Raw genomic sequence first — 20,606 nt, forward strand, 5'->3', positions numbered from 1 at the left:
CAGCTTTGAACAAAGTAAGCAAAATTAGTTGAATTGTAAATGATTAATCAATCAATTACAGCTTTTTTTAATGTAAATGTTTTCAAAACTTCTAAATTTAAACTCTTTTAATAACTAAAAAAATAATTTTATCATTTTTTATTTTATATTACATAAACACTAAGCTCAAATAATCAAACTTCAGTTTTCGTCTTAAAACTGTAAAAACAACTATTACGTCACAGTGTTCACCATTGGTGAGTCAACGTGGCGGTGACGTCATTTGCAGCGACGGTTTCGAGGACGGTTCGGTGTGCAGGTTGTCATGCCAACCAGGTTTCCGCATCAACGGGGCGTCGCAGAGCACCTGCGTGGAAGGAACTTGGACTGAAGACTCGCTCGTTTGCGAGGAAGTTGGTTAGTGTGACGTAATAATGAAAAACCAATGTTTTTATTTTGTACAATTGTTCTAATACATAAATTAGTTTGTGTTAAGTATCAGATTAAATTTAAAAAAAGTTTATGATTTGTAATCTAAAATGATTCACGTAAATAAATTAAATAGTTTGTAATTCTTTAGTAAAAGCTAGACGGCTGAAGTTGCAAAACAAATAAATATAAGTGTTTAGAAACATAAAAGTTTGTTTTCTTAAACACTTTAACTGTTTTTAACAATTTTATAGATATTACAACTAAAGTGTAAAATTAAAACTAAAATGTAAATTTAAAATTAAAAAAAGCTTAAATATGTTTTAGGCTTTAAATAAATTTATACTTAATACTTTATACATAAAACAGTTGTTAGTGTCGATAAAAAAACAAACTTTAAAGCACTGTCACGTATTACTTAAACGATGTTTAGTTGACGTAAAACTTCAGAAAATTTAATTTTGAAAATTTGACGTCTTAACTAAATTTTTTAAACCATAACTACTGTAAGAGTTTCTAACATTTTAAAGGTTTTTTATTCAAAAAAATTAGCTAAGCATTAACTTTTAATTCTTAAACAATTAAAAATAATTTACCGAGTTAGGAAATACCGTCTGGTTACAATAAAAAACTAGTTTTATAAACGAATTCCGAGAATTTTTTTTACCCATCTAAGAGTATTTTACTTTAAAAAGTTTTTTTTTTCGTTGAATAATAAAATTAAAAACCACTGAACTGAACGAATATCCTGTTTAATAAAATAAACTAGATATTTTAAAGAACAATAGGCGAGCTCTGTATAGATTTATGATAAATGTTTTACTGTTTGACAACTTTTAAAAAGTTAATTCAATGCAACTCAAGTATTAAGCAAATCCGAACGTTAGTTGGCACGCATTTTAATCCGACTGTAGGTTTGTAATGAAATGTTGTTAATGAAATTTTTTTTAGAACTTAGTTAAGTTTAAAAGACAAATTCTTATAATGTTAAATTAGCACACATGTTATGTTAGAGAAAAAAACTGAAAAAATTGCTTTTGTAAATTTTAATTTCAAATTACTGACACGCTGATAATATTATTTGTGTGGAAAAGTTTAAACGTTAGTTGAATATTGTTGAAGTTGATTGTTAAATATGTAGAGAGAAGAAAAATTTTCAAATTGTTATCTTAAAAACGAATCTTTTGAAATTAGTTACTAAGTCTGCATGTATATGTCAACTAACTTCAACTTTTTTTTTAATTCGACTTACTTCATATTTGAAAAGTATCATTATTTCAGATTTATTAAATTTCAGATCAAATATGCACCTTTATTAAAGAATTGTCTCAATATTAAGATCTTCGGTTACCGAAAATGTCCATGTTAAACTTAAACATATACTATTTTTTTATAATTTTAAACTGTTAAATTTCATTAGATTTGGTGTAAACGTAACTAATCAGCTAATTGATACTTAATATCAATGAAATCGCAAAAAGGGTTCTGTAATTGAAAAATATGTATTTACAAAATATATTAATATAACAAAATTGTACAAGTCATAAGAAAATATTATACCACAAACTTTACATAAAAAAATACTTTTAAATTACCAAATTGTATAGTAATTTATGTGATACATCACGTTTGTTTTGAAAATATCGTACGTAAAACACTTTATTGTCATATTATTTTCATCGTATTGTTTGCAAATGAAGTGTTAGAAATATTTCAAATGAAAACAATGTAACAATTTAAAAAAGTATATCGATCAAGTTTCTAAAATGTGTATTAGATTTTTTTCAGACTAAACAGTAAAAAGAAAAGTTTTGCTCTATTGTTGCCAATTTACACCTATCAACGGAGCTATTTTTAATAATTTTACGCATAATCAAAAAGATAGGTGTGTATAAGCAAATAAAAGTTTCTAAACAATAAATTTCCAAGAAAACATGTTAAAATTTATTTAGCTTTTTGTTCATATATTATGGTCTGTCATAGTGGTTTGTACAGAACTACTTCGTTTGTCATTCTAGTTTAACCACATTCTTTAAAATAAAACAACTTAAGTAAATAAACACTGTTTTTTGAATAAGTTTATGTGTTCCCTAGCGATATGTCTCATTAGCTTTTAATATTTTTCAACAAAAACATAGGTATTTTGAAATTTAACTTTGTTTCTATGAAGTGATGCTCCTATTTCTACGAATAGTTTTAATAAAACACAAAAAGAACTTGAGTAAAAGTTAAAAAAACAATTTTTAAAAACTGAATTGTTTTGTAAGTTATATATATATTAGAGTGTATAAATAAATGTCAGATAAAACAGGCTGTTAATTTCAATTTGCTTAACATCACAAAAATAGATAAATAATAAAACTACTTGGTGTGATTTAAAATAACTAACATTAAAACTTTCAAACAATCTATCTTACCATTATGAAAAGAAATTAATGCCAAACTAAATAAATGAGCATGAAACAAACGCTGAAGTCTTTACTGCGTAACAAACAAGTGATGACGTAATAAAACTGACTAAATTTTCAAGGGTTCGCATCGTGCCAGGGAGTGGGGGATCCGCACTACACGACGTTCGACGGAAGGTACTACGATTACATGGGCACTTGCGTGTACACTCTCGTCCAAACCGACGTCGGTAACGACACCGACCTCGTCAATTTCAACATTCAGGTTTGTTGTTTTACTGTTTGGATGTAAAATTTAAAAATTATAACAAATTTTTTTAACATTTCGTTCATTAGCTGATTTTTTATTATGAGTGCTTGTGTTGGACAATCTCGTTGACGCATTTGTTATTTATGACGTCATAACACATCAACACAGGTTGAGAACGAAAACAGAGGAGGCAACACTCGAGTTTCCTGGTTCAAACAGTCGTTTGTCAATATTGGTCTGTTCACTGCAAACTTCAGAAAAGGCAGAGAAGTCATTGTAAGTTAATTTTTATTACGTTAAAAAATGTATATTACATTGAAACATAAGTATCTAAAATTCTATCATAGTTTCTATAACTAAGTATGATAAAACATTGGTTCTTAAATTAAAGATAACGAGTAATAGTCAGTTGTATGCTACTAAACTATCTATTTACTTATAATGTCAAACATAAATACAAAATTTTTCAATAACGATTTGAGAAAAAGCTATAAGAAAAAATAGTTTGGATAGTTCAGCTAAAAGTTGTTCACTCACAGATAAACGGACTGCAAGTGAACCTGCCATATTCCTTGGCAACAAGCGGCTTGAACATCGAGTTGTCAGGTAGCCAGGTTGTCATGACTACCAGGTTCGGTCTCACCGTCAGGTACGATGGTAACTCTGTGTTCAAAGTTGAACTGTCCGGCGCGTACCAGGGTCTCGTGTCCGGTTTGTGCGGGGACTTCAACGGTAACCCTGACAACGACATCCGGTTGCCAACCGACCCTGAAGCTGATGTCGGTATCGACGTTTTCGGCGATTTCTTCCAAAGCGGAGGTCTTTCAACAAGGTTTGTTGGAAATATAAACACATTAGTTTGTTGAATATTTTGTATATATTTCTGTTTACCTAAAAAAAAAGCTTGATAGTAATTAACGAAAAACTAGAAGTTGACATATTAAACTAAATGATTTAAACCTTTGTCAAAGAATTAAGTAAGTATACTTTGAAAAAACTACTTTTTTTTTACAAACACAACACTAACAGGTGTCAGGGAGGCACCGATGTTGATGGAGACTGTGAAGAAAGAGAAACTTACGAAGCTCTGTGCAACATCATCGAAGGAGAATGCTTTGCTGCCTGCAGAGAAGTCATCCCGACACCTAACATACTGAGAGTTGGTTTTATACATTCAGCTTGAAAACATTAAAGCTTATACAACTCTTAAGTTTTTCTATTTCTCAACAGAACTGTCTTTTCGACATGTGCGTCACGGAGGGAAGTCTCGTTTCTTACGAGCAAGCCATTTCAGATTACGCGAATCAGTGTCAACTCAGGGGAATAACCATTTGTGATTGGAGAAATGAATCCGATCCACCTGTAGGTTGGTACTTGCATGTTTATTGATTTTTTTTTTAAAACATTAAAAATTGTTTGAAATCAACTTTAATTTTTTTTAATAATAATTTGTTTGTATTTAAACATGCTCTGTCTCTTTAAGATCAAAAAAACGTAGAAAACCGAAACTACTTTTATAAACATCAACAGTTTTACAACTGTTAACATAAGTATTATCATTTGAAAATAAATAAGTTTAAAATATAATGTATATCAACTTGCTAAATTGCTTTTCTGTCGACGTTTTAACAACAGTACTAAGATTTTTAAATAGTGTTAATTTTTTGTTTAAACAAATAAATAAATCATATATAAATAAAACTAGTGCCTGACTGTCCGGCAAACTCCCACTACGAGGCCGCAGGAATCGCTTGTGCCAATACTTGCAGGAACAGACAAGCCGCCAACAGGTGTACTAAACCTAAAATTGAAGGTAAAACAATAAAACTACGTAAACTTTATGTTTATTGACAGCTTTGATTATATAAAAGACTTTAAAGTCACTTTTTTGGAGAACTAAACGCTACTTAATATTTAAAAGTATTTAAATTAATCAAAGTATAAAACAAGTTTGTAGTTTTGTTAAAATGTCTTGTAAAAGTCTTTTCATGACAAGACAGCTTTTTACGTCTGATGAATACTCTTAAAAATAAAAAAAAAATTTACGAAAAATCATTATTACGCAGGTTGCTTCTGTGACGCTGGTTTTGTCTTGTCCGGTCTAGAGTGCGTCCCTGTTACCGAGTGCGGATGTACATCTAACGGAAAATATTATTTGGTTAGCTTTAGTTGAAATATTCAGATTTTTTTATTAATGAATAGTTTTAACACTCGAAATTTACTGTTGTTTTTTCGATTAAGATTAAAGCATTTATAAATAGCAAGCTTGGATAACACTGAAAACTATCATTTTTCGAATTTAGGTTCAAATTTTTGATGCTTATTTTATTAGTAAATGAAATTTCAAATTTATTATAATAGTTATGAACAAACTTGCAAGCTAAACATGGAAATAAATTACTAAAAAGAAAAAGCATATACTTTTAACATACACAAAGATCTCTGTCAAAAAAATAAAGCAACCTTTTGTACATAACTTAGTAATTACGTATTAAGTTAACAAATGAACAACAGAGCGGAGAAAGCTACTTGACTGAAGACTGTTCGTTTGCTTGCAGTTGCACGAACGGGGAAATAACCTGCAGCGAAAACACCTGCGCAGAAGGAGAGACTTGCCAACAGCAGGACGGTCAAACTGTGTGCGCCCCAGAAGGTTGGTTTCTACAAACTACATTTGATAAAAATTTAGAATAACTGCACATCAAGCTGTTCTAGTTTTAAGAGTGGAAAAAAGAGTCTGTACATTAAAAATAAAAAGTTGCCAGTACATAGAACTAATCTCAGAAAGGCTAAACAAAACAATCCGTACGCAGAGTTCGCGAGCTGCCAGGGATCGGGCGACCCGCACTACGTCACCTTCGACGGGCTGAGGTACGACTTCATGGGGGTATGCACGTACACGCTGGTGCACACGGCGTCGTTCACGCTTGACGTCACCAACGAGAACAGGAACGGCGTGACCAGGGTGTCTTACCTGAAGGACGCCACTCTGGTGTTCTACCACGCGGGCATCGGCAGTGACGTGAGAATTGACGTGAACAGGGAAGACGGAAGCAGGGGCCAGGCTATCGTGAGTTCATTGCTTTTTTTTAGTTTTTGAGGCTGAAAATAAAATGATACCCAAAAAGTAGCACAATGGAATGGTTTGTTTATCTACAAGTTATATTTAATAATTATCTGAATAAAAAAAAATATTAAAAAGTTATTTTTGATAACAAGAATCGTTACACGTTTAAACTTCATTCTAAATGTATTAGTTTAAATTGATCCAGTTTATTTAACAAAGTACAAAAAAAAAATTAAACTTACTTTATTAAACTTGTTTTACCAAAAGGCAACTGGATTGTTCCAAGAGCAAGTCGGACCAGTCAGAGTTGAAGGGTACAACGATGACGTCATAAGCATCGATGCGTCGCAAAGGGGCGTGATCATCAAACTGGGTTCAGTGACCATCGAGTTCAAGAACACGCTGATCAGAGTTACCGTTCCCGGCAGCTTTAAAAATCAGGTTACTATCAACTTAAATGTAAAGTTTTCAACTGGAAAAAAATTAAACCTAGGTTTTTATGAAACGAGGTATAAAAGGTGCTTTGAGAAAATAACAAAGTATTTGATATAATATTTAAATATTTCAATAAAGTTCATCAAGTATTCTGTAATAGAAAACATTTCATTTTAAAACAATATTAAATGAACTTGTTTTATATATAAGTGATAAAAAATATAAAAGAACTTCTTGTTCAAAGAATAAGACACCAACAATTTTAGGTATCTGGATTGTGTGGAAACTACAATGGAGAAGTCGGTGACGATTTCACAGACAACAACGGAACTCTGGTTGAAACCGCCAATTTGTTCGCAACTTCCTTCCAAACAGGCGATTGTGATGTCACAGATGAACCCCCGGTCAACGACGAACCATGCAACGAAGAACAACAAGCTAAATGGTTTAAATATTATTCTTAAACAATAACACTTTAAACAAAATAAGTTGAAATATATCGGTTAAATAACTATTCAAATTCGGTCAACCTAAGTTCCGAAAATTCAAATTCTGACTATTTAAATTCTGACATTCCAAATTCCGACAACTTAAACTCAGATAATTCAAACACTGACAATCAAATTCCGACGACTCAAATTCCGACAACTCAAATTGGGACATTCTAAATTCCAAAAATCTAAATTCGGACCATTGAAATTCCGACAAGTCGAATTCCGAGAGTTTAAAACTCAATAATTAAATCAAAAAATTTAAATTAAAAATATATAATAATTTTATGTACAGCAAATATCAACTTCTCGGTTGTTTCTGTTAAAGTTTTGACAAAATAAGTTTTTTATTAACTTATTAACTCAAAGAAAAAAATCTAACTCAAAAATAAATACAAAAATTGTAAGGAGTAAATTGTACTTAAAAACTTGTTGAATAAACAAATTTTGTTTTTATTGTAAGGCATCTCCGTAATTGTCGTTTTTTCAGTAATGTGTATTTGTACTTTTAGATTTTCCAATGCAACATGCTAAGTTGATTACAGCATATTTGTTCTGCTTTTTCATGCCGAGATTTAAAGCTACATACTCAAATTTAGCGTTAGGTGTACAAATTTTTAGCAGTTTTAACCCCTAAAGCAGCGATTCTTAACCTAGGATAAATTTTGAAATATAATGAGTCAAAGTTAATGTTTTATTTTTTAATAACATTATAGGATATCAATTAATTAATCTAAGTATATTTAAAAATAGTTATTATTACTGTTACTAAAAACATAAGATGTAATTCTGAATTAGGCTTTATAAAAACTAAGTCTTAGAAAATTAAACTTAAGTACAAATCAAGAAACTAAAAGCACTGTAATTGTGTCTTGGTTTTAAATTGTAAGTATCAAATGGAATATTTCATTAGTAATATTTCTTTTTTTAACAATACAAAAATTTGAATCGAAATTAATTTTAAACAATATACAAAAGACTTTCAGTGCTAAAACCCAGATATAGTTCACGCTATGTTCATCAGTGGATACATATCAATAAATAAAATATTAGTTAGACTTATATAGTAACAGTAGTAATCGTTATAAACAAACTATAATTCCACGCAAAAAAATTACACATAACTAATCAAAATAATAGTTATGAGAACTGATTAACTACAAACATATAAACATCAAAAACCAGCATTAGAAATAAAGTAACACTTTAGTCAAATTAATTTTGCCTACAAAGGCCTGGTTTTATGTTTAAAATAAGTATAGCTTCTCTTTTTGACTAAGTTAAACACATTTCAACAACTTTAAATGATCTTAAATCTCTCCAAGCTGAAATTTTCAGCACCACTCAGATTGTTCACCAAATATTAACGTATTTGACTTAGTTTTGTTGTTTTGATAGTTCAGTTCCGTTTTCTTTGTTAGTTTTGAAGCTGTTGTTAAGATTATATCGTCTACTTTTAATTTATCTGACCTTCGGTCGATCCAACATAATCCTTTGTTTCTTCTTTAGATGATATCGTTGCTTTGTAAACTTAACTTTTTGATAAACATTTATTATTCAAGGGGCATTGATTCTTAGGAAAAAAAGCTAGTCCAATCTTAATCGGTGTCTAAAAAATCATTTTGATTGGTCAATGGCGGCTAGGCCTGTTTGTCTTTATAATCCGATTTTGTTATAAATCGATTTAAGACGGTTTAGGGCGTATAGAATACTATAGTAAGTGCCGAAAAATTAGCCCATAAGTACACTAAATAGCGTGTTTACATATATTTTAATCCGATTCTATTGTTGTAAACTAAAATGGTTCGCAGGTATTTTTGTAAACCTCAAAAAGTATCATAAAAATTCGCACGCTTAAACCTTATGTACATGTTTAAGTGGAACCAACGCTGAAATAGATTGAAATTGAATTAGAAGTCCTTAAAGTTTTCATATTAAAACTTTTTTTTTTAATATATACTGACATGAAAACTTCATCCTTTATGTCAAAATTATTAAGCAAACTTCTTATTGTTTTGATCGTATTTTATTATGACAAATATTTTTTTTAACTTCTAAGCAAAATTTATTTATTAAAAATAATTAAAAACTAAGTTCTGTCAAAACTTTAACATCACAAATCTAAACAAATACTTTTTATGAAAAAACGTAAATTTTAATGTTTTTAATTTCACTTTTTGCTATACTAATTGTTAGAGTTTGAAATTTTGGAAATTGAATCGTCATATTTAAAAATTTGAATTGTCGCATTAGAATTTGTCGAGTTTGAATTGTCGGAATTTGATCTGTCGGAATTCGAATTGTCGTTATTAAAGATTTGAAGTGTCGCATTTGAGTTGTCCAAATTTGAATTATTGGAATTTGAGTTGTCCGAATTTAAATAGTCGTGCACCCAAATATAACAATAAAAAAATATTTGTCTCTTTTTTTTTTTAACGTCAAATTAATATTTAAAAAGTACTTGAAAAAAATAGTTTAATTCTAAAAATGTAAGCTTCTTTTTTAAAAATTTTTGAGGATTATGTAAAGTTACATAAGTTCACTTAATTTTCTTAAACTTCTATTGAAAAGCTGTTATCAGCTATACTGTTTATTAATAAGGTAAGCATTCAATTTTCGTCATTTAGAGGTGAAATTTGGTCTACTTATCATAGTTTAATTCAAATGAGGATTCTTTTTTTAGTTTAAGAAACATTTTTGACTTGTTGTTAACATAACTATGATTGTTAAATGCAGAAGTTTTTAACAAACGAGCGCTTTTCATTTAAATAACAAACTAAGTTTTTATGGTAAATTAAATTGTTATGCTGTTTTATAAATACAACAAATGCAGCTACAAATTATCATTTGTCCTTTCGTGCACGTGCATCGGTCATTTATGCGAAGATAGTTCTAAGATAAACTTTTATTGACCCTTGTGTTGTTCTTTACATGTCATTGAAACATTTATATGGTTAAGCTTTACAAGTCTCATAATACAAACAACTTAATTTATTACAATTAAAAGTTTATATGCATGCTTTGATCGTGTTTGCGATAGGCAAACATTTTTTTTTGTCAACTTTTTGATTTAATCTAAGTACTCCTTTCTTAGAACGTACAACAATAGACTTAAAATTTCTTATGCATATCTGTTCTAAACAGATTTAAAATATTTAAAGCGAGGTTTCAAAACTTTCTGCTTTAGCTTTAGTATGTACTACTGTGTTTTTAAACTTATACAAAATAGTTTTAAAATTATATATTTTCGAAGACAATTGAAAGCATTTTAGCAAAAAAAGTTCATTATTTAAGATTCCTCTAAAAATCAAGCAGAAAAGCAAAAACATTCTTTTAGAGTGAAAATATTTATAAAAAGTTTCTGCACCTAACACAGGTCATCGGTTGAATTTTGCGGAGCAATTACTTCCCCAGAAGGACCGTTCTCTACATGCGATGCTGATTTCAGCGGAATTTATGAAGATTGTTTGTACGACATGTGCCTAACAAATGGCGACCTTAAAACTCTTTCACAGGTTTGATAAAGAAACTGTTAATTTGTTCAAATTTAAATACAATAGGTTACAACATTTAAAGTTTAAATAATTAATTCATATTCTCGTTTAGTAAAATTGTTTTTATAAAACTATATTTAATTTAATTAATGCCTTGAAAACACAAAATTGTTGTTTTTTTACATAAGTCCTATAAAACTATATTTTCAATGATATATTTTTTAATCCACTAAGGTCCTCGATAGTTATTAAAACAATAGGGCATAAAAAACTTAATCAACGAAGAGTTTCCACAAAACACCGATATTCGTCAAATTATTTTAAAACTTTTGCCTTAAGTCAATTTTGTTTAAACTTCGATCATCTAAAAAATAGATCGAAATTTAGACAACATAAACGATTTTTGAAAAAATATAGAACTTTTTGAAACACACTAAGGCAGGGTTTCCCAAAGTGGGCGATATCGCCCCCTGGGGGCGATTTTAGTAAGTCGGGGGGCGATAATTAGTAAGGGGGCGAAAGGGTGGGCGATAACTAGTAAGGGGGCGAAAAGGGGGCGATTTTAAAATTTTGGGCTGTCATAAAATTTTTACTTTTTTTCTTGCTATGTTACTAGTTTTAGCTTGCTATTAAATATTTGACCCTGAGATAAAACTTAAACAAAAAAGTTTATTTTTTTATGTAAAATATAGAGAAAAAAAATCAAGTACTTATGACTCCTACTTTCAAGTAATTACATATTTTCATTTATATGTTTTCTTATTTGAAAATTACATAGATTATAGACGATTGGAATCCCTCTCACCACTTTATAACCTGACATATATGTTATTTGGGATCATAAATGGTTTGTAAAAATCTATGTTATCTATAATCAAATATCACCTCATGATATTTTCAATTGTTTTTGAAAAGTCACTAAGTTAGATTGAGAAATAAAACTATACAGGGTTACCAATTTACCTAGAAACCTGGAAAAACCTGGAATTTGACAATTTAGGCAAAAAAAAAACCGTAAAAAATCTGAAATTATTAACAATTTCAACATATTATATAGTAAAATTCTGATTTGACACAAAAAAGCTATCATATAGATAAAAATATGGATCCCTGGGAGGCAGATCTTTTTAAAGTAAACGACTTACAGGAAACCTTCTCAGACTTACAAACTAACCTTTACCTTAAAGTAAATTTTTCCAAAGAACGATATGAAAGCTTTTGGAATAAACAAAAAATAAGACAAAAGTATCCAATCATTTGAGAGGAATTTAGATTGTTGTTTTTAGTTTTTCCTTCTAGCTATGTTGTTGAAAAAACTTTCAGTTCATTATCAACATCTTAAGCAAAAGATCTAATCTAGATATTTGTAAAGGAGGCTTTATTTTACTGATTAAGAACAAGATTAAAAAAAACTTGCATGCAGTTATGAAGCTCATCATTTACATTATATTAGACTTAAGTAGCAGACATTATTTTATGAAATTTTATTTATTTTATTTGATCTTTTAAAATACTTCTTATTTAACCTGGTTTGTAATGTATTTTAAAAGTCTTTTTATAATAAAAAAATTATTAAGTTATGTATTCTACAACAGGTTTGCATAATCCCTAATAAATGTTAATTACGGTAGACTTCCTTTTGAGTTCGCACTTTTTACCCAAAAAAAAAAATTGCAAAATCACATTCTCTTAAATTTAATTTAAATAAAGTCTTTTTCTAACTAAGTATTGATAAAACAAAAAATACATAATACTTTATATCTTATATAGATTTATTATTTTTTAATGAATGTTCTTTTTAGGTTTTAGTTGATTTCATGTTTATTCATAACGCTATTGCATATTTATAACATATTTAATATTATCATTTCGTTAATAAAAATGAGTTTGCACTTTTTTATTTTGTTCAAAGTTCGAAATCAAGCGGAAGTCTATGTATTTATTTGCATATGTTTTATGCATATGTTTTAAATCTGTTAATAGTTTTATTTTGACCTGGTTAATTTTGTAGTTTATATTTGTCGTTTTATATTACACTAAAAGTTTTTATAGCGTAGTGATAAAATTATTTGTTTGAAAGAAATTTATTTGACATATTTTTGTTATCACTTGTTTAATCTGTACAAATAAAAAAATCTTGATAATCATTAAATTTTTATTTCAAAATTTTTTTTTTTGGTTTTAAAAGAGTATAGATTTGAAGTCTCTATTTGGAATGACTTCAAATTTTTCATTTAAAAGATTCTTAAACTTAATTTTATTTTCTAACTTGATTTATTATTGTTAAAAAATCAATATATTAAGGAATTTTAAACTATTAATAAAACTGTTTTTTGTTTTATCTTTATTTTCAATATATTAAGAATTAGAATGTGTTGTTTATTTTAATAGTTCAACACTAGCTTTTGGTTTTTCACTACTTCTGGTAAATTATTATAGGCTAATAACTAACGGCTTAATTAAGTTACTTAGTATTAACTTTTAAATGTCCGAAATTCTTTATATGAGAGATTATGAAAATGTCAGGTTTCAGTTAAGATATCAGATCGGTAACGTACGGTTAAGATCCAGTCAAATTTCGTACCGCTAAATAACTTGAAAACTACTTAGGCAAAAAAAAAAACTTTTTTGATACTTAATATTTTGAAATACACTTTCAACTTGGTTTTCAGTTCATTATAGTATTTCCTAGATCACAATAACACTAAATCATTTTATTACAATTTTGATCGAATTTTTTGATTTTCTTATATGTTATTTTATTAAATTATGCAGCCCGCAATAAATTTTTTTTAACGAGTTGAAACTAGAAAAGATTTTTAAGTAAATATGAATTGCTGGTTACAGAAGTTGTCCACCACTACCCTAAAAGTTTAGTAAGTTTCAAAACAATTCATATTTAAATAGGATTGATTACAGATTACCCAAGGCTTTTTAATAATCAAGTATTTTAATATACTTTACTGGGCGTATAAGAAAACAACTGTAACCAATTTTCTCAAGCCCTGTAAACTACTTTGAAAACAGCCACAAAAATACTTGCATAAGAAATACTAGACTAAATTACATTTCAAACACAACTTTTTTGGCTCAAAAGTTTGTACTCAAGAGAAAAACTACTTTGTAAAATCGTGGGGTTGGGGGGCGATTATTTTTCAAGTTTCTGAAAAGGGGGCGATTTAGTAAATGAGTTTGGGAAACCTTGCACTAAGGCTTCATCTCACAACGAATCATCAAATAACCATTTTCAACCAGATAATGTCGGAAGCGGCTGAGCTTTGCGGCGACCAGCTGACGTGCGACTGGAGACAGGAGGTAGCACAGGTGGCCGACCAGTACCAGTGTCCCGAGAACTCGTTCTACTCAGGGTGCGCGCCCGGGTGCCAGGACACCTGCTTCGATCCCCTCGCTTCAGCAAGGTACTTTGTCGGCAACAGTATTTTCAAGAATAGTGTTTATTTGTTTGTTGTTTCAAATAAAAGTTTCAATATTATTTATACACTCATTTAAGTTTTAAAACATTTAAGAAAAGAACGAGATAAAAGACCATAACAATACTTGGGAACACTTTATTATTTTGATTCTAACGTTCAAATATTGATTATAGCTAAAAACAAAAAATAAAAGATAAACAACTCTATGTTTTATTATTACGAAAAAGTTTTAAAAAAAATGTATTTAATTTTTCTATAAAAACTACATGAATTTTTTACTATAAAAGTTTATTTGATTACTTTTTTAAGTAAACTTTCACTTACGAATGTTAAAACAACTTAGTTATTTTTTAACATGGTTAAAACAACTCTTGTGAAAGATTTTCAAAAAAAATTGTCAACAGATGCACCCGACCCACACAGGAGGGGTGCGTGTGTAAATTGGGATTCGTTTTCCACGAAGGAAAGTGTGTGAGGCAGCAGGAGTGCGGCTGTTTCACCCAACAATACGGATACCTGCCCAGAGGTAACCTCGAGTAGTTTGTAAAAATGTTTTAGTTAAAATCGCAAATAAAATGATAACTTACGTCAAGATTTTTGGTTAGTATTTTTAAATGAACTTTATTAGCATTGTTACAAACTTTATACTTTTAAAAATTGCTTATGAATTTTCTTTAAAAGCTAGTAGCTAACTTTGTTGACCTGAACTTTTTAATTTTTTTATTTTAGCTACTGTTTAAAATAAATATTTTTAATAAATATCACACACTAATATTTGACAACATACATAAGTTACCTACCATATCATTTAAAAAACTTCAAGTACTGCTCTACATTTTGTTTTTGGACTAAATAAAAACAATTACAACAATGGTTTTATATAACAAATTACCATGTTTTTGCTAACACACCAAACAGGAGCTGTCAGGTCAAACGAGGGATGCACCAGGAGATGCACTTGCGTTGGAGCCAACAACTTGGTGTGCGAAGATTACTCGTGCGCTGACAATGAACAGTGTCTGCAAGCTGGAGAAACCTTCAGATGCATCGTTCCAGTTAGTATCCGCTAGATGGTTATGTGATACATGCTTTTTTTGTTACTTAAACTGTTAATCCGTTTTATTGAATTGCTACTTTAGAACAACCGTGCAAGTATATTTTACCGAAACAGTAGATTTAAAACTGTTTTAACTTGAACGTTGTTCAAACTCGACTAACTTTTTCATTCTTAACTAGTTTTATAAGTACTTTTATAAACTAATTTTTTTTTATTTTTGGGTACTACTTTTCCAGTTTAAAACAATAGCTTGAACAACAATGAATAGTTTATGTTAAGGTTATACAACTAGTTTTACATAATAGCAGTTTTTTACACAAAAGCTAGAAAAAAAAAAATTTGTTTAAACTTTTCCACAAAACTAACCTTGTTTTTGATTATAGGCAGAAAGATGTATGGTTTGGGGCGGATATGTAAAACAATTTGATGGATTCAGATTCAATACTGATAGAGTTGGAAACTTCATTGCTGTTAGGTAGTAAAGACTTTTGAGTATCTTATCATTATATTTTTGGTAAATTTAAAATAAAAACTCTTTTTTATTAAAAAGTATATTGCTTACTTAAACAACAGCATTTTCTTTGTGTGTCAAATGTAACAGGGCTTTACAAGCAAGTATTAAAAATTGATATTTTAGCAAAAAAACTTGAGCTTGTTTTACTCAACAGATCGGCAGGAACAAAAGACTTCTCGCCATTCGTAGTGAGAGTGAACACGGGTCTCGAACATCCGACAAGCGGTATCCGAACAAACAGGATAACCGTCAGGTACCAGCATGAGGGTGAGCTCGTCGTGGCCAGGATCCGACCTGGAAGCAGGATTGTCACTGTTAGCTTTTGCTTTGTACACCGACCAGTGTATTTTTGTTTTTAAAGAATAAAAAGTTTATGTAAGTCAGTTTTAGAATGTTTTAAATGTGATACGATGTTTTTTACTAAAACAAACTTTTAATAAACACGCTAATTTAAGTATAAGCGTAAGTCAACAATTCTAATACTATCATAAACTAAGGACGCAGATAAATGATATATAACACCAAATTACGACAGATGTTGGTAAACGTTACTCAAGAATAAGTATCTTAAATGCGAAACTTAACAAAATAAGTTGATATCTGTTATTTAATTTTCCGGCAGTCAATTATTAGCATTTCTTTTTCTACAAGGTTGACGGGGCACGCTTGTTACCGGGTAGCAACTACAAAGGTGTCAGGGTTCTCCAACAAGGTTTCTTTTCAGTTCTGGTGTTCCAATTCGGTGGTCTCGTCGTCAGGGGAAGCTACTTGCAGGGGTCAGTTGACGTCACTATAAATATATTTTAGTTCGAATAAGTTAAAATTGTTTTTTTTATATAAATATTCAAGTCGAAAGGTGTAAACTTAAGTTCAGTAAGGTTTGTATTTTTAATTAGTAATTAGGCCTCCTTGAAAATATTTTCAAACAGCTATTTTTACCACCTTAAATAATAAAACTGCTTCTCATAGAAAAACGCGTTTTAAAAAAATTACCGCAAGAAACAATTAGTAAGTTGTTGTACGTCCAAACAGAGTGGTGATCAGTGCCGGAGGACTTCTCAGAGGTGAGATCGACGGGTTGTGCGGAAGCTGGAACGGAGATGATTCTGATGATCAAAACATCGAAGACTTGTTGAACAACATGACTGGAGGAGATGATGATGATAATGATGACGATGAAGATGAAGACAGGTTTGAAAAATTGCTTGTTTACAAAACTAATACACAAATTGTCAACCACTGCGTGTTTAAGTTTGCCTAATACCAACAAATTCATATACGTTATAGTTTCAAACGATCACACCGAATTTTTTTTTATCAAAACGAGCAAATTTTCACTGCAGACCTCAACAATCTCCACCGCAAGGACCGCCGCAAGCTCCCGAAGAGCCGCAGCAGTGCGCGAACGAGAGGTTCCTCGACTTCATCAGGGGCCCGCGCTCGTGCGGCTTGCTCAGGTCTGATTTGTTGGAAGCGTGCAACGCCCTCATCGACGTCGACGTGAGGTGAGAATGCAAAAATGTTTATAGTTGCATTTGATGTTTTATAGGCTTCTTTAAAATAAGTTCATAAAGTTTAACCTACAAGCAAAAGTGTAATTGAACAAACACAATGTTTCAAAATAGTACCTTTGAAACTACTTTTAAGCTTTGTGTGCAGTTTTTGTCTTTTATAATGTAATGATTAAAATTTTTTACATATAAGATTCTTTAAACTGTCTCATAGCGTTTACACCTTTTTTATAAACTTTTGATCCTAGAATATTGATCATTTTATTTTTCAACTAAGTAAGAACAAACGGGATACTCGGCAATTAGAAACTAAACAAATATGTTCAATTTTACCAAACAAGCTACATATGCAGGTACGAACGATGCGTGTCTGCGCTTCAATGTTACAACAACTACCTGCCCACGCTCGAAGCAGCTTTGATTGGACACATTACCGAGTGCGTCATGGAAACAGACGAGCCTCCAGTTGTTCCCATCAGAGACCAAATTGGTATCGGTGCGTTGACTTTTATTTTGTTTTAATTCACATGAAATTGATGGACATTGTGAATACGTTTTAATAATCTTAAATTGTCTCACTGAAAAAGTTTACGTGTTGTAGTTTAATGCAAACAGCCGTTTTAAAAATCGTTGCTTAAAATCGCAAAAGAAGTTTCAAATTTCAAAAACACCCGAACAGCCTACGTATGCCCGGAGAACTCTCACTACGTAGCGTCGATGACGTCATGCCCCCGCACGTGTCTGGACCCCGAAGGAGCGGTTTGCGACGGCAACATGGGCCTGCAGAGGTTCGTGGGAGCGGAGGGGTGTGAGTGCGACGAGGGATACCTGTGGTCCGGGTACGAGTGCGTCAGGGAGGCGGTCTGCGGGTGCAGGGCTCCAGACGGCGTGTACCACCAGGTTAGTATTTTGATAATATAAAAAATTGTTAAAAGAACAACTTGAATTTGGAAACAATTTCTTAATATGTATTTTCACGCTTACGATAAAAATTAAACTGTTGCGGGATACAAATTTAAATTAGTTGTTACGAAAGTTTGAAAGGTCAATTTGCAAACTCATATTTTAATATTTGCTCAAACTAAAAAAAAAAATTATAAATCTTACAGCACGGAGATCGTTTTAAGTTTTAAGTATAGTTATTTTTTTTACATTTAATTAATTATCTGAAAACCATTTATACTTTTACAAAAACAAACTACCAAACAGCACGGAGACTGTTACACTGGCGAGGGTTGTGCCACCAGATGTCAATGCAGATCGGGAGTTTGGGATTGCGAGGACTATAAATGCTACAAGCACCAGACCTGCGTGCTCAGGCAGGGACACCACGAGTGCGTTGCCACTGGTAAGTTTGTTGGTTTTGACTTTGGAAAATTAAAATAGATGCATTAAATAGGTGCTTGTCATAAGTCTTTTTGACTAAAATTTGAGCATTAAGTTTTCAGGTTTTGGTTATATTAAGCTATTTACGTACAAAACGTATAAAAAATTTATTTTCAATATTACTATCTCAACTGCAGACAGGTGCAAGCGTAACAACGGTGGATGTTCAGACAAGTGCGACTGGAATCCTGAAACCAACGAAGTGACTTGCAGCTGCGCAGGACAAGCCGTAATTGGTCCCAATCTCAGAACTTGTGTACAAATTGCTGATGGTTATTGTTAATTATTTGTATTATAACTAGTTTAAAATCTATTACAGCTAAAAATTGGCTTGTTTTGTAAATATGTTTTTACAACTTCAAAATCAAACACAGCTGACGAGCTGATTGCAAGGTACGCGTCCGACCTGGCAAAATGGAGACAATCCTACAAAGAATGGAAGACGGCTTTCGACAAATGGGCCGGTACCGGTGTCAGCAGGTCGGCAAGATCAGCAGTCTGGGAACTGGAAGGCGAAGTTCTTGGAACCGCAACAGGTGTGAACATGTTTCCTTTTAAACAACTTTTATTCTAAATAAATTTGTTTCAAATTAGAAATATTGTAAAAAGTACGTGAAAAAAATGGGATGCAACAAATTGTTCTTCACAAGATTTATTTTTACATCTTGATAATTGAAATTAAGATTGATTTTAAGTTGTTCGACTTTGAAATATAACTATCTACCAAGTAAATATAGTCACATAAATATAACTGATCGATCAAATTAAGCAAGTTTATTACTTTTTTGACATTAAATCCATAAACTTGAAAACTCTCGAACTCTCAAGAAGAAACTCAACAAACAAAAGTAAAGTATTCAGCCTTGGTTACAAACTAGTACATGTACAGTAAGAACTATATAGTAGTATAGTAAGAAGAGTATAGTAAGAACTGTCCCTTTAAACTTTTCAAGTTTAAACTCAAGTTTGAATCCTTGTTAACAGAACAAATTTGCTCGACAGGCGAGAAGTGCGACTCCGCGCCCAAGTGCTCGGTCTACTGGACTTCGTGGCTCAACAGCGACTCTCCCGACGGGTGCGGCGACGAGGAGACCATCGAGCGGCTGAGGGACACCTACGACGAGGTCTGTGACGTCATAATCGCCATGGAGAAGCGCGTCGAGAACCGAGCAGTATGCGTAGAGTAAGTTTCCGTGAAGAACATTTAGTATAAGTATAATATCGTATAAAAAATAAACTTCTAGACAATTTTATTTATCTAATGTATATCAATTTTTTTTTTCTTTTAAACTAAGCACAATTGTGTTTCTAAATTACAGGCATGAAGCATAAATTAAAATATACTGTGTTAATAAAATTTATTTAATATTACAGAGGAGTTGATGTTGATGAGATTGTGTTGAGAAAAGACTCGATTGCGGAGGGACTTTTCTGTGATAACTCAGATCAGCCGTTGGGAGTCAGGTGTCCTGATTATTCCGTCAGATTCCTCTGTGTCGCTGATGTTCACATTTATAATTAATGTACCAAGTTATAATTATAAAGTACCTAATTTACTTTAAAAGTAAAAAAGTTATTTAACGGTTTCATCTACAGCTTTAAATAATTTTTAAGTTTTTAAGTTTTTAGAATACGTAATTGCAAAGAGATTAATTTATTTTTTTGAGTACCACGCTTTCTTCAAACAGACGTAATTTGTAGTTTAATATTTACCGCCAAATTTTTTTTTTGTTGTTTTTGTTTTATTTAGTTTCACTAAATAAATGAAGCCATACAGGTTCTATAGAAGAGTGGCTGTGTTGTTTATGTGTGTTATCAATTAATAGATAAAATAATAAAAAGTATAAACGTTTTATAAGTATAGGTATACAAATTAGATATAATTATAAATAGTAATAAAAATGTTATCAAAAGATCTCTTTTAGTTGAAAATCTTGAAAATATGGTTATTACAAGAATGAAACTTATAGTCTTATAAGTTAAAGTGTTTCACTGTTAATTACAGTTTTATATGAATTTGAAGGAAGAGGATTTTATTTTATTTGTAAGCTTTAAATATCATACCGTTCTATAAAACTGCTTTCAAATAAATACTATTTAAAGCTTAAAACTTTAACTAATAGATATGTTCAAGCTCATAATATTTTTAAA

The 20,606-nt window shown here is 30.7% G+C and overlaps 1 protein-coding gene across 2 annotated transcripts in view; it reads left to right on the plus strand.

Annotated features, from left to right (window-relative positions):
• The window catches only part of LOC145839532 (IgGFc-binding protein-like), a 34,662-nt gene extending 14,428 nt beyond the window's left edge, over positions 1-20,234 (plus strand). Inside the window, exons 16-43 of one of the 2 annotated variants that reach the window (XM_082947131.1) lie at positions 225-396; positions 2,939-3,081; positions 3,235-3,342; positions 3,606-3,898; positions 4,096-4,225; positions 4,297-4,432; positions 4,772-4,879; positions 5,133-5,224; positions 5,581-5,719; positions 5,880-6,136; positions 6,401-6,574; positions 6,835-7,013; positions 10,436-10,574; positions 13,809-13,972; positions 14,392-14,513; positions 14,906-15,042; positions 15,428-15,519; positions 15,713-15,872; positions 16,210-16,334; positions 16,591-16,749; positions 16,902-17,063; positions 17,423-17,565; positions 17,749-17,969; positions 18,279-18,417; positions 18,593-18,727; positions 18,830-18,991; positions 19,440-19,638; positions 19,830-20,234. In XM_082947131.1, coding sequence (XP_082803257.1) covers positions 225-396; positions 2,939-3,081; positions 3,235-3,342; positions 3,606-3,898; positions 4,096-4,225; positions 4,297-4,432; positions 4,772-4,879; positions 5,133-5,224; positions 5,581-5,719; positions 5,880-6,136; positions 6,401-6,574; positions 6,835-7,013; positions 10,436-10,574; positions 13,809-13,972; positions 14,392-14,513; positions 14,906-15,042; positions 15,428-15,519; positions 15,713-15,872; positions 16,210-16,334; positions 16,591-16,749; positions 16,902-17,063; positions 17,423-17,565; positions 17,749-17,969; positions 18,279-18,417; positions 18,593-18,727; positions 18,830-18,991; positions 19,440-19,638; positions 19,830-19,977 — 4,338 coding nt within the window. In that variant the 3' untranslated portion in view covers positions 19,978-20,234. The remainder of the gene's footprint in view (positions 1-224; positions 397-2,938; positions 3,082-3,234; positions 3,343-3,605; positions 3,899-4,095; positions 4,226-4,296; positions 4,433-4,771; positions 4,880-5,132; positions 5,225-5,580; positions 5,720-5,879; positions 6,137-6,400; positions 6,575-6,834; positions 7,014-10,435; positions 10,575-13,808; positions 13,973-14,391; positions 14,514-14,905; positions 15,043-15,427; positions 15,520-15,712; positions 15,873-16,209; positions 16,335-16,590; positions 16,750-16,901; positions 17,064-17,422; positions 17,566-17,748; positions 17,970-18,278; positions 18,418-18,592; positions 18,728-18,829; positions 18,992-19,439; positions 19,639-19,829) is intronic. The other variant, XM_082947132.1, reaches the window with a different exon arrangement.
• Positions 20,235-20,606: the final 372 nt, after the last annotated feature.

The sequence above is a fragment of the Thalia democratica genome, chromosome 6 (assembly GCF_965202585.1).
Source record: "Thalia democratica chromosome 6, ktThaDemo2.hap1.1, whole genome shotgun sequence".
In the NCBI taxonomy this organism is placed as follows: domain Eukaryota; kingdom Metazoa; phylum Chordata; class Thaliacea; order Salpida; family Salpidae; genus Thalia; species Thalia democratica.